Source organism: Astatotilapia calliptera, chromosome 3 (assembly GCF_900246225.1).
Source record: "Astatotilapia calliptera chromosome 3, fAstCal1.2, whole genome shotgun sequence".
Classification (NCBI taxonomy): Eukaryota; Metazoa; Chordata; class Actinopteri; order Cichliformes; family Cichlidae; genus Astatotilapia; species Astatotilapia calliptera.
Window position 1 is genome coordinate 27,839,863 of NC_039304.1, and position 13,216 is coordinate 27,853,078.

The 13,216-nt window shown below is 43.5% G+C and overlaps 1 protein-coding gene across 3 annotated transcripts; it reads left to right on the forward strand.

Annotated features, from left to right (window-relative positions):
• The first annotated feature begins 1,322 nt into the window (after positions 1 to 1,322).
• Positions 1,323 to 12,359, forward strand: lpcat4 (lysophosphatidylcholine acyltransferase 4). 3 transcript variants are annotated; one of them, XM_026162647.1, is made up of 14 exons: positions 1,767 to 1,828; positions 2,109 to 2,322; positions 2,698 to 3,061; positions 4,950 to 5,062; positions 5,895 to 5,955; positions 6,133 to 6,191; positions 6,836 to 6,870; positions 8,790 to 8,844; positions 9,154 to 9,236; positions 10,088 to 10,213; positions 10,313 to 10,469; positions 11,215 to 11,307; positions 11,599 to 11,734; positions 11,864 to 12,359. In XM_026162647.1, the coding sequence occupies exons 3-14, from the start codon at positions 2,764 to 2,766 to the stop codon at positions 12,013 to 12,015; spliced, it is 1,368 nt and encodes a 455-aa protein (XP_026018432.1). In that variant the 5' UTR covers positions 1,767 to 1,828; positions 2,109 to 2,322; positions 2,698 to 2,763; the 3' UTR covers positions 12,016 to 12,359. The 3 variants fall into 3 exon arrangements, with proteins under 3 accessions (XP_026018433.1, XP_026018431.1, XP_026018432.1); XM_026162648.1 differs by lacking the exons at positions 1,767 to 1,828; positions 2,109 to 2,322 and adding an exon at positions 1,323 to 1,381; XM_026162646.1 differs by lacking the exon at positions 2,109 to 2,322 and having other exon boundaries at positions 1,403 to 1,828.
• The last annotated feature ends 857 nt before the right edge of the window (positions 12,360 to 13,216 follow it).

The window sequence follows — 13,216 nt, forward strand, 5'->3', positions numbered from 1 at the left end:
GTAGTGAGCAGGATGCCTGGGTGTGTGTCTGCTGGCTATCAGGACATATACTTATAGGTCCCTGATGAGAAGATTTAAAAATGTGTGTTTTGTTAAATCATATATGTTTAAAGGGAAAATAAGAAATGCATATATATAACATAAATGATACCAGTAAATAATTTTAGAATGGATGCTTCAGGCTTCACACAGAGCCGTCTTGGTGAATAACATTTATGAGCCTGTTTTGAAAGCAGGCCTTTACAACGCGCTTGTATCAACATTTAGCCAATTACAGGAAGTAAGTATCAAAATAAAAGTTCAGCTCAGCCAGCAGTGAATTTCAACTTCCGTCTTTGCCTCATTCCAAACTTTTCCATTCCTCCATTCCTTTTGCTTCTTCTTGTGGGTGTGGATTTATCAGCACCCAGAACAGAAGGATCAGGTATGGCAGAAACCCCAGAGGCCATGAGGCTTTCACAGCGTTTGGTAGTCATCAGTGAATAAACATGAAAGCTTGGCTCTTAATGTAACATCTGAAATTCAGAAATGTGCCAAAACATATTAAATATATATAGTCTTCTTCACAGGTATCTTCATCTTATCACAGTACTGCCACACAGTGTGCATTAAATTTACAAACAGCACAGAGGACACACAGAGAGGGTAGCATCGTCTGCATTACTGGTACAGAGATTATGTTTAAAGAGCCTTCTTCTCTGTCAGGGAGCAGCTGCCATCCCACACAGTGACACAAAGTTACACATCTGGACACTCTCTCCTCCACTGCACATCTTCAGGACTGAGCAGACTTCATCCTTCTGAGAGATTGACGGACTGGTGCTTACGCAGCACCTTCCTCCTCTAACTGAGCTGTCGGAGCGTTTTGTAATACCAGCTTCATTCACCCAGTCTCGCACCCTGTCTAAATGTGTCTAAATCCCTTGTCAAACATCTGTACACCTCAACCTGAGAGTAGTATAAATCCCGCTTTAGCCAGCTAGCATACTGGTATAAGAGTCACAAGTAGCAAATGAAAAAGCTAGGACTGGTAAAAATCTGGTAAATGGAAATATCCAAATGATGAGATCCACGAGGGAGAGACAATCCTGATTCGAGCGGTGGTTCTGCGCATGCACTTTATGGTTATATTTATTAAAGTTAATCTAGATGTGTTAAAATTACTGAAATTTGTTTTGGTTTTTTGTATGACATCACTTGTCACTTTTTTGACAGTCGTATGGTAACACTCAATTTGTCACACACACACACACACACACACACACCCACACACACAGATTTTTATTTCTTTTTTAATAACAATTCCATACATGCTTTCCGACCGGTTTGTCTGGTCCGACTTGGCTGTCCTGCTGGTGGGCCGGGCTGTGAGCTTACGTAGGTGAGGACGGGGTGAGGCGAAGCTTTAAATGAGGCTGGGTGGCGTTGCTGTGGCGTTTATTTGGCCATGTGGAGGAGAAGGACCGGAGAAGTTGGTTTTTAGATGCTTGTCGTCTTATGTTTTTGCTGCTTCAAAGGATTGCACGCGAGCGTTTGGCTTCTACTAGCTAACTGCTCTTTTTAATAGAGTGCGCGAGGCACTTTAATTAACTTTTTAATTTAAAATAAAAGCAAACAGGGGAAGTGACAGCTTTATGTAACTTTTTAATCAACCCCTCAGGGAGTGTAAATTACTTTTTTAAGTGTTAAAATTCCTTTAAGAAAATTAATAAACTTTTCCAGTTTACCTCGCGCCATGGAGAGGATCGACGACGGTTACTCGGCAACGCAGGAGTATCCACATCCGTTCATTCACAAAATGAAGCTGACCAGGGCGCAAAGGATCCGGGTAACGCTCAAATATATATCGATTTAATATAGAAAATAAAATAGAAAAACTCATATAATGACGTGTTTAATTTTAGTGACCATCAGTCATTCAAACATTGAGTGTTAACACCTGAAACCAACCATATGATGATTTTTACCAACACGGAAAGAGGAGCCAGTCACTAAAAAGTTATTTACGAAGTATTTACTATCAAGCGTTTTCTCTTGGGACTCTTCCGGTTTCCCATTTTCTTCTATGTTTGCCAATTTTTTTTTTCTCATATCGATACAATCTTCAGTTTAGGCTTCCACAGCTCCCTGTTTCTCTGAGATCACAAGCAAATGAGCCAAGTCATAAATGTTTCCCAGCACGGATAAGCGGGCTTGATGATGAGAACAACATACCAGAGGGTTCCACAACTTTGGAAAACTTAATCAGTGTGGCTGGGTGTAAAACTGCACCTCTATGGGCATCTGAGTGTGTTCCCCTTATACGCAGGACGAACTTCACAGGTGCAAAGCTCTAATCTTAATTTTATTCAGTAGTTTCAGACTAAATTTGTAAAACCATCAAATAAAAGGCTATTTAATAGCCACAAATCAGGGTTTTCCTGTCACAAAATGGGACTTTGGTGACTGAATAAACTAACTAACCAATAAAGGAGTCCGTCTGTTACATTATTTGACAGAAATCTGTGCCTCATTTGTAAATATTTGCTAAGCAAAAATGTCCACTGTGATTCATTCTGATGAAACTAGGTTTAAACAAATGTATTTATCGCAGCGCTGCTAATTTCAAATCATGCAAAGTCCAGTTTCTGAGCGGTATGAGATTTATTGGGTCGTATGTGTGACTGCGCATTTAATGTATTTCTTCTGATCTCACAGGGTATCATCCTCGGCAGCATCCTCTTCCCCATACGCGTCACCTTGGCGGTCCTTTTCTTCCTTATAATGTGGCCCATCGCCCGGCTGCGATTGGCCGGCCTGTCCGAGGAGGAGCGCTCCAAACCCGTAGAAGGCTGGCGCCGCTGGTTTTACCACCCAATCATCTGGCTGCTGAGCAGAGCTGTGTTCTTCTCTCTGGGTTTCTACTGGATTAAGGTCAAAGGTCGCAGGGCAAACCTGAAGGAGGCTCCGGTGCTGGTGGTGGCGCCCCACAGCAGCTTTCTGGACATGCTGGTTTTTTGCCCGGCCCAGCTGGCGACGGTGGTGTCGAGGTCAGAGAACACCAGCCTGCCGGTCATAGGAGGTAAACAAGAGTAGCTCTTAGCTAGTTCTTAAGATTTATCAATGTATACATTTCCTTCACGCGCATTTTTTTTTTATTGTGGGTCGACAATAATGGCAATTTTCAAGTAAAACAGTTAGAAATTACATACATTGTACAGGGATAGGTGTCAGAGAACTATGACATGACAGAAGCATAGCAGCAAGAGTGAAAGGGAAGCTTTACAAGATGGTAGTGAGGCCTGCTGTGATGTGATGTAATGTGTGGTTTGGAGACAATGGCACTGACAGAAAGATGGAGATGCTTAGATTTTCCCTGGGAATGATCAGAATGGACAAGAGTAGAAATGAGACAAAGAGACTGAGATGGTTTAAACATGTGCAGAGGAGGAACACTGGGTATATTGGACAAAGGATGTCGAAGATGGAGCTGCCAGGCAAAGAGGAAGACCTCAGAGGAGATTTGTGGATATAGTGAAGAGGGTTGGTGTGACAGAAGAGGAGGATGCTAGGAACAGGGTGGAGATGGAGGCAGATGATCCGTGAATTTGTTTGCGTTGAAGCCATCACTGTAGCCTCTGAGGAGCTGAAGCACACTCGCACATTTCTGACACCGATAATGAATAAAGAAATTAACTGTTAGATTAATGTGTGCCTCCTTTTCTTGAGAATTCTGCTGCTGCCGTGCTAGAAGCCCTGCAAACTTGCCCACACAGCTTATTGCATGCTGATGTAAGGTGCTGCTGAGCTATGGTCTTACATAGGGCGTACATGCTGCTTCCTTTCAGATGTCTCCATGTCTGCTGTAGGAGAGAAATCTGCCTTTGATCGCGTGTTTTATCTTTTACGGGAACCCCTCTGCTATTCTGCTGACTCAGCCTCCGATGACAACATGAAGGTCGAGGCTTCAAGTGCAGACTTCCTTGTTTACAAGGAACTTGTTACTTGTTTATCCAGTTACTTGTTTATCTAGGTTGAATTTCATAGAAGTCCAAATGTAATGCGCAGTATTTGCAGTTATAGATATAGTTATATCTTTTCTTGTTTCTCTCTTTTTTCATCCTCTTGTCTTTACATCTGAATTAGCTGAATTCTCTGACTGACAATGACTTCTGACTGACTTCAGTCAGAAGTCAGTCAGAAAGCTCCACCACAGTGTAAAACAAACTCACTGCTGGGAATCCATCCTGAAACCCCTCAGGACTTCTAGTTGAGCTGTTATTTTGCAGCATTATCGAATTTAACTTAATTTCACAGGTTAAAAAAAACTGCACATATAGAACCACACAACTGATAATAAACACCTGAAAAGTTTCCCAACTTTGCCCCCAAATAAGTTTTTAAGAAAGCTTTTTTCTCCTCTGGATTGTAAACCTATCTGCTTTTAGTCACTTGGTTGCATTTTTGTAATGACAAGTGCCTGGGTGACATCATATTTTCCTGTGCTGTGGAGGTATTCACAGTGCAGTGTGCTGATAACAGCAGGCATTCGCGCTCCACCTTTTTCACACAAACAATCCAGAGCGATATTTGGCCATTGAACAGTTAGAGTAGGGGGTGGGGGAACTCCAGACCTCAAGGGCCGGTGTCCTGCAGGTTTTAGATGTGTCCTTGATCCAAAACAGATTATTTAAATGGCTAAATTACCTCCTCAACATGTCTTGAAGTTCTCCAGAGGCCTGGTAATGAACTAATCATTTGATTCAGGTGTGTTGACCCAGGGTGAGATCTAAAACCTGCAGGACACCGGTCCTTGAGGCCTGGAGTTCAGCGCCCCTGTGTTCTGCAAGCATGCGAGGAGATCCAAAGATAAAGAAGCGGCCCACACCGCTGGCTCCTGATCTGCTGCGTCTTACAGGGTGTCTTGCTTTCTGGTTCTGATTCTTGTTCTTTTCTTAATTGTGTTTCAGCTCTGCTGGAGTTCAACCAGTCTGTGCTGGTGAGCAGGAAGGATCCAGAGTCGAGAAAAAAAGCTGTCGCTCAACTCAATGAGAGGTTGACCTCCGACGGCTACTGGCCTCAGGTGAGACACTTTGGCGGCTGACAGAATGTCACTCCTCCCTCGGCTGGGTTCTTGTTTACAGAAGTGAAATTTCTACCAAATTATCCCGTCAGACTTTGCAGCAGTTTGAGGAATGCAAAGCAGATTAAAGATAATCTTTTAATGGGAATGGTCCTTCTGTTGTTTACTGCTTGTGGTTTAGAAAAAATCTGTAGTTTGTCACAAGCAGTTGAGCAGTTGATCACGATTAGATTAGGTCCTCTTGATGGAAGAAGAGGGAAATGATCCACTTTTCTGCCTCACGGGAACACATTTGTTTACATTTGTGTCCTTAACAACAGTGTACACCAGGGGTCCCCAATCCCAGTCCACGAGGGCCGGTGTCCCTGCAGGTTTTAGATGTATCCTTGATCCATCACAGCTGATTTAAATGGCTGAATTAGCTCCTCAACATGTCTTGAAGTTCTCCAGAGGCCTAGTAATGACCTAATCATGTGATTCAGGTGTGTTGACCCAGGGTGAGATCTAAAACCTGCAGGGACACCGGCCCTCGCGTACTGAGATTGGGGACCCCTGGTTTACACACTGAAAAAGTCACCTCAGGGCAGCTGTTACTGCTGGTAGAAAAAGAGGGGACACAGATTAAAAGACTCAGTTATTTTACTTTTCTCTTCATAAACACTATGTGAAATTGTGGATGAGAAGATAAGGGATGTTGATGTTTCCCAAAGAGCTTAAAGTGAAAGGAGCCATAAGCAGTCTGAAAGTCCCGTGTGAGGTGGCAACACTGCCATGACATCACAAGCCTGGAAATCGCTCTCTCAGCTCACCGCTTCTTTTCATTTCTGTCCAGATGCTGATGTTTCCCGAGGGGACAACGACTAACGGCAGTGCTCTCATCAAATTCAAGCCCGGTGAGTGGGACCTACGCGTGCGACTCACGTAGGTGACATCATGCTGGTTTTCCAGCCGTTTGAACAAATGATGCAGGAATGACCTGTGTGAGCGGGAAGGGCGAAGCTGCACATTGTGCTGCTGCTGTGTGATTAACTGCTCCTCTCTTCCTCCTGTCTCCATCTGTGTCATGAAAGGTGCCTTTCTCGCTGGAGTTCCTGTCCAACCTGTGCTGCTGCATTACCCCAACAAGCTGGTGAGTAACACCATGGGCGTGCTGCTGGTGACAGCAGACGCCTTCTTTGGCTCTTTTAGGTTATATTAATCATTTGAGCCCTTCCATATTTTACACAGGACTGCCATTTTTGTCGGCTCTGATTCCGTTTATCGTACCTGGACCGTGTCCTCGGTCTGTGACAGATATTCTCAAATGTTCCTGGGTCTTTGTTTTTAAAGAGGTCTGTGATCACAGCTCAGGTTTATGCCACACTGGGCTGGTTTGCCTGAAACTGCAGCTGTTCATCCACAGAGAGATCTGTACCAGGGAGGTGCTGTTTGGGTAAACGGGCCTCAAGCATTATCCAAATGTTTCCCATGCACCCCATACATGATATGATTGAATGGCTTTAATGAATCATGTCTTTAAGGATGGCCTTGGTGTTCATTCAGGGTTCGTAACGTGTCTTGAGGATCAGCTGAGGTTGCATTTGTGAACACACTGTGATGTTTACTCAGGCACTGTGTTTGCACACTGGGTACTACTGAGGTGTGCCGGGACTGACTGGTATTATATATGCTATAAAATAAAAGAATAATAACCCCTCCCACTCTGGGAAAGCAACTCAGAGGAAAGATAAGAAAACTTTAAATTTTTATTTAAATTTGTTGTCTCTTCTTCAGGATACTGTTCGCTGGACGTACAAAGGCACAGCCTGGTGAGTTCCTTCATTGCTTCACCTGCACATCTGTCACACATGTTTAATGTCAGGGTTTAGTTTAGCAAACCCCAGAAACAAATGAAAATAAAAATCTACTTAAGGTAAGCTCCAAGTAAGAACTTGGTGCTTAAAATAATTATGCAAGAGCAGCTTTTCAGCATCCTTATGCTTTTTCTAGAAGCTCAATGCAGTGCTTATCATTGTCAGCTGTAACAGATCAGCAGGGCCTGTGCTATGAAACAAGTCCAACACAACCAAGACGTCTGGCTTTATCTGGTTTCACTTATGCTACCATCTGCAATCAGGATAAGCAGTCGCACGAACGTCGCTTGAGATGAGCGCGTTCGTGTGGAAAAAGGTGGCGTCGCCAGTCTGACCAATCACGGGCACGGGTGTATATTTTTACAAAGATAAAACCGCTACGTCAGAGAGATATGAAGAGAACAAACACACAATGTGTGTGAGCTTCAAGTGCTTTTGTCAGACTAGAAAAGATTTCTTGTATCATAAAGTTTGGCCTGTTTGAAGCTGGGATGGAAAGTGGGCAAAAAGTCTGACTGCACAAGTTCAAAAGACTTCTCGGTGCCACGGCTCGAATATTAAGAGACATGTGCTTACAGTTAAGGGTCCCATCAAAGTTTTGTTTGGGAGATGGTTTGTTTTTTTCCTTCCAGCTGCAGCTCTGTTGGTGTTTAACAGTCTGAGAGCAAGAAGAGAATATAAACAGAATCACCCCACTTCTGTAAACCTTCGAAGTTGCTTTTAAGAATCTGTATTTCTTACTGATGCTCATCAGGGAGAGAAAAAGACTTTAAAAACTCAAGTTTGTCCTACTCTCTGTACACAGAGCTGAGAGATCATCCAGGAATGTCGATGCAATTCTTCAGATTAGTCAGCAGCCATCGTTTTCATACCTGTCTGTCGCTAATCTCCAACATAACTTGCTCCAGACTAGCGTACGTTGCCATGGTGAACCGCCCACCACACCAACAGGTTTAGCTTCTGTTTTTAACACATACAACATATCAATAATTCAATTACACTGGGGGGAAAAATGCAAGGATATTGGCAATATTGTTGCAAATAATCAAGTCATTTGTATAAATTTTATGATGTAGACAATATAGAAGAATGGAGCAAAATTTAAAAAGCAGAAACCAGTGTTTTGTTTTGGGGTGTTTTTGTTTATTTTAAAAAAGCTCTGCATAAGGGTCAACATTTTAATGTAATAAGTGTGTAAATGTAAGTTAGTGAAGAAAGAAGTGTGATATTGTCAGAGCATGGTAGTGGAGGAAGCCTTCCTCCTAGAGAGCGTTTTTGTTTATGACCTTTCGAAGCCCTTGTGAAGCTAAACGAGGCTGGAGCGTTCCGGACTTTGCACTCTAAGGAAATGTGCTCGTTTTTTCCAGCGTAATACTGACCGCACCTGACAACTCGTTATTGCGTTTTTAGAGATTTGACACAAAATATACAACATCAAAACTCAGAATTACTCTTTTTGTATACCAAAACACAAGAACAGAAAACAAAGGACAAACGTAGGTGGGGAAAATGTTAATCGAAGTTAGCTAGTGTACACAGGGAAGGGGGGATGCGGATTTTCCACTCCAATGATCCTGCCTTCTCTCACAGCTCGTCTTTGGTGGGACAGATGTGATCTTGTCCCATCATAGCAGCCAAATATGGCGCCATTGTTATTCAGGTGAATATAATACCCCTCCAGAAATGACTCTGGACCAGATGGGACCAAAACAGGTGTTCTTAAACAGTATTATCGAGCGCTATACACCAAGATCCCTTTAACATATTTGTCCACAGTAGCACCCCTGCACACAGGATCCTGCCTGAACTGTGATTTAGTCAAAACAAAATGCTAATTTTTCATGATGAATCTAATCTTCTGCTCTGTGTGTTAGGACCGAGGCTCTGTGGCACACGGTGTCCCAGCCGTACACCAACGTGACTGTTGAGGTGAGAACTGGTCATTCAGCTTATCAAACAAAAGCGTATATATCTACAACTTGTGGAAATGTCCTTTTACACACCCACACCTCAGTGATGTGGGTGTGTACGCTCACGTGTGTGTTTAGCACAATCTGACATTATTGTTAATTGTAGTGACAGGTTACAGCCATGACTGGGTGTGGGCAGAGGTGTGACAGAGTTGGCGTGGTTTAAAAAAAAAAAAAAAAAAAGTGTGTGTGTGTGTTGACTTTTGCCTCTCTGTTGAACTGTTACTGTGACTACACAAACAGTGTTTATCTCTTTATTGTGCTGCAGTTCCTGCCAGTTTACAACCCTTCAGAGGAGGAGAAGAAGGACCCCAACCTGTACGCAGACAACGTTCAGAAACTCATGGCCAGGTGAGGCGCACATTTTCCCTCATTTTATGACACGTCAGCCTAACAGTTTGGCTGCAGCCGCTGATTAATTAAAGTTAAAGTGGATTGTTGAATGCCTCCTTTTTTCTTTTTTTTAATAATCCCACTTACTGGTTCTCCCTGTTATGGGGAACTGGTTTGTTGCTCATGTTACAGTAGACATGCATTACAATGGAGGTACATTCCTGTAATTCCTGTGTCCAAGCACCAAAAGAATGTAAGCAAAACCAACAGTGGAGATTCAAAAATTGCAGTACTTCCACTGACCACATCAACTAAGTATTGTTACCAATAAAACCAAAGCACAGACTTACTGCACATGTTTAGCTTAATTTTATTCAGATAAGCCAATAGAAAGGTCTCACAAGGCCCCAGCAGCACATATGTCAATAGCAACAGGCGGTTGCAGACCAGTCTCTAGGCCTGTGTGACTGGAACCTTATTCACTTGATCCTACCTATCACACATCCCAGAGGGCCAACAAGTGGTTAGCAGTTTACCTCAAAAGCACCAGAACGTATCTTTTACCAACAGTTGTCACCACCTGGTGGCATGCAGAGAAACTGCAGGTTTAAACATGCCTTCTGGTCCTTGAATTTCTGAGTTTTTAAATACTTTCTGGCTCTGTTTGGTGATTTTATGTGTTATCTCTGCAATGTCACATTTTTATGATGTGTAGTTACGTGTGAGCAGTCACGGGAAATTATATTTCATGTAGTTTTAGGTTGGATCTTATGTACGAGGCAGATAGAGGAGAAAAGTAAAAGCTTTCTCTTGGTGAGGGATTTGTGTCTGCTGGTTGTTGTGACGTAGCTGTTTCTCCTGTGTGTTAGGGCCCTTGGAGTCCCCGCTACAGACCACGTGATGGAGGGTGGGGTTCCCGTCAGCAAAGTCGGTGGTCTGTCCCTCCCGCTGGAGTCTCCAGCCAGAGAAACGCTGACGCTGCTGCACAAAAACGGGTGAGAGATTACTCCTGCTCATGTTTTACTAAACTTTAAAACCTTTCATCTCCATCACACATCAGCTTACTTCACCTCCTTTATCCTCCTCTCCGTCAGTCTGGGAGCACATGAAGTACAGACTGCTCTGGACAGGATGATTGACAGGTGTCGCTCAGGAGCTCAGGGTGCAAAGGTCAGCGCAGAGGAGCTCGCCTCCATGCTCGGGCTGAGCCACCAGCAGACAGCTGTCCACATCTGCGGCCTCTACTCCAAGGTACGGTCGGGTGTACGCGCTGCAGCCGAGTCAGACCGTCCTCTTAGGTTTTATGGCTATAAACTGCGCCTGAGTGCACACTGTGTGCACCAAATATTTGTTTTTCACAAGAACTCGCGACAGCTGAGTCAACTATACTCAGATCTGAGAAGTCGATAAGCCGACAAGATTCAAAATGAAATGCTTCAGCCGCTTTCGATGAACTGATTCTTCAAGGAGGGAGGGCACGACAAAGGTTCAGCGCGTTTCTCTGTTGCTGTTAGAAACTGCAGATGTTTGTGTAGCAATTAGTGACGAGGTGAAACACAAACCCTTCCATCCATCTGTAACTCGTACTTACTGGCAGCAGGTTGAGCAGAGCATTTTAAAAGCTCGTCGGCCAGCTTCTTGTTAAAGAGTTTGTGCGACGCTCGAGTGAGAACGGTACAGATGATTCTCACAATCCACAGAAAGAGCAGATCTATTCAGAGGAGCAAGGACAAACTAAACCCTGATGAATGTTAACCGATAAGTCACAAACTCGCAGCTGCTTCTTCTAACCACAGGATCCTGGATTTAAAAAGCCCTGCTGTGTTTACCGAGAGCAAACAGATCTTGGGGCATATCATAAAGACGAGTGCATTGTGATTTTGGTGTTTTGATTTATAAATGAGGCGTTATAATAACTCATCTGTGCTTTTTCAGATTATGCAACATTTAAAAAGCTGAGAGGGAGAAGGTGCTGATGTAATCTGTGTGTTTTTAGGATGACTCTGTGGACCTGAGGCACATCTATTTTAGTGTCGCACCCCTGACTGGATGTGTTGACCTGAAGACACTGCTTCACTCTGCTTTCACTGTAAGTCCTGCTGATCGCCTCACCTTTCTCCACTTTCCCCTGTGTGCCTTTAGAAATATGACACATAGTCAGGATATAATTTTAACTCCGCAGTAAGAAATTACAGAATTAAAGAGCCCTGCATGTTTTAGTTTTTAAGACGGACTCCCCCAGTGGGATTTGTGACTTTTCCCTGAGTTCAAACTGTGGAACTTAGGCTCGATCGGCTTGCACAAAAACAGTCTTCACCTCCATAAGGAGCCTTTTTGTACCTCCTGCTGTTTTCTTGATTGTTCACTGTTTGTTTTTCAGTTGTTTAACAGAGAGGGCGGAGGCAGCCTGAGTGAAAGGGAGCTGTCGGACCTGATGGAGGCGCTGGTGGGCATCCCTCAGCACAGAATTGCCGAGCTCTACGCCGCCGCCTCCGATGAGAACCGGCTCACTGAAGGTGAGAATCAGCTGAACAGTATAGATGAGCTGCAAAAGAACAAATTTCCCTCAAGAACCAGGGCGGTCAGTGAATGCCTGTTACTAGACAGTAGTAAAAACCATCCCTGCTGTGGCTTTGTTTCCACAGAGAGTCTGCTGCGGGTGCTGACTGCCCACCCAACCTTTCAGAAAGTGACGAAAGAGTACCTGAGGCCCGAGGAGGCTGCAGGTACTCTATCCAACGGGAGGTCTGTGAACAATAACGGATCAGTTTACAACAACAGCAAGAAGTCTGAATGAGGACCTCGCAGTGGGTTATTTTAGGGGGGGCAGATTGAACCGGAATACTGGACAGAAGATTGTAGACATGTGAGGCGTGATGTGTTCATTGAAGTATTTATACAGTTCCTCTCTCAGGTGTGTGTGTGTGTGTGTGTGTGTGTGTGTGTGTGTGTGTGTGTGTTACTCTGAATAAATCTTTGCTTCAGATGCTGTTAAAGTCCAAAGGTCTTGAACGTGTTATTTATAAAGTTTCTTTGAATGTTTGCTGAGGTGGGGTTTTTATAGGAGTCCAAAGGTTTATTTTTCTACATGAATTTGTGTATTTTTGTTTACACGTGACAAATAAAGTGTCAAGTAAATGAGCTGCTGTCATGTCCTCCATCATTCCTGAATTCTGACTCGATTCTCTTTCATTCACATAGTCAAATCTTGAAGTGTTCCTTTAATCGTTTTGAGAAGTATATGCACTCACTCAAAAACAGTTGTACACGTATGCCCAATAACGTGCCATCTGAATGTGTAGCTCAATAAAAGACATGACAAAGCTAATATAAGTTTTAAAAAAGTTGACTATAACCGGGGTGCACATAAGTGGTACACAGGTGCGCATGTGCTGTCAAAATAAAAGACCAGATAAGAAGTTGCAACGCGTGTTTGCGTACATAAGATTTTCATAAGAGGACAGACATTTGTTCAGAACTCTTAAAGATGTCGAAGAAGTAAGCTCCTTTAAGCAATTACTTTGGTGTTCCTCCACCTCCAAAGAAATGTCAGGAGTCCAAACTGCAAAAGAAGCGCATATAGTGGTTGCAGGAGGTGAGCTGGTTAACTTCTTTGTGCTCACGCTGTTGCTCTACAGGGTTGTGAAAGAAGCTGAGTAATAATGGGCAAGATAATGATATTTAAAAACTGAAGAGCACAATGAAATAGATAAAAGGCTGCAAAAGTAGTGCAAAACCTCTTAAAACATCTGGTGGAATATCTCACAACTGCTCACGTTAATCAGTAACACTGCCTGCTGTAAACCGAGGATTCCCAGAGAGCATGAGCAAAGTAGCTGAACATTTAAAGAAAAAAATAAAGCCGCAAAGAGTCTGGGTTAAAATTTATCTCTGAAACACGCACTGGATCTGGGTGAATGTATGTGACCTTTTACCCCTCGAGGGCACGCCGTCTCAAACGCAAACAAAACCAGCATCGCTGTGTTTATAAGGGCGAG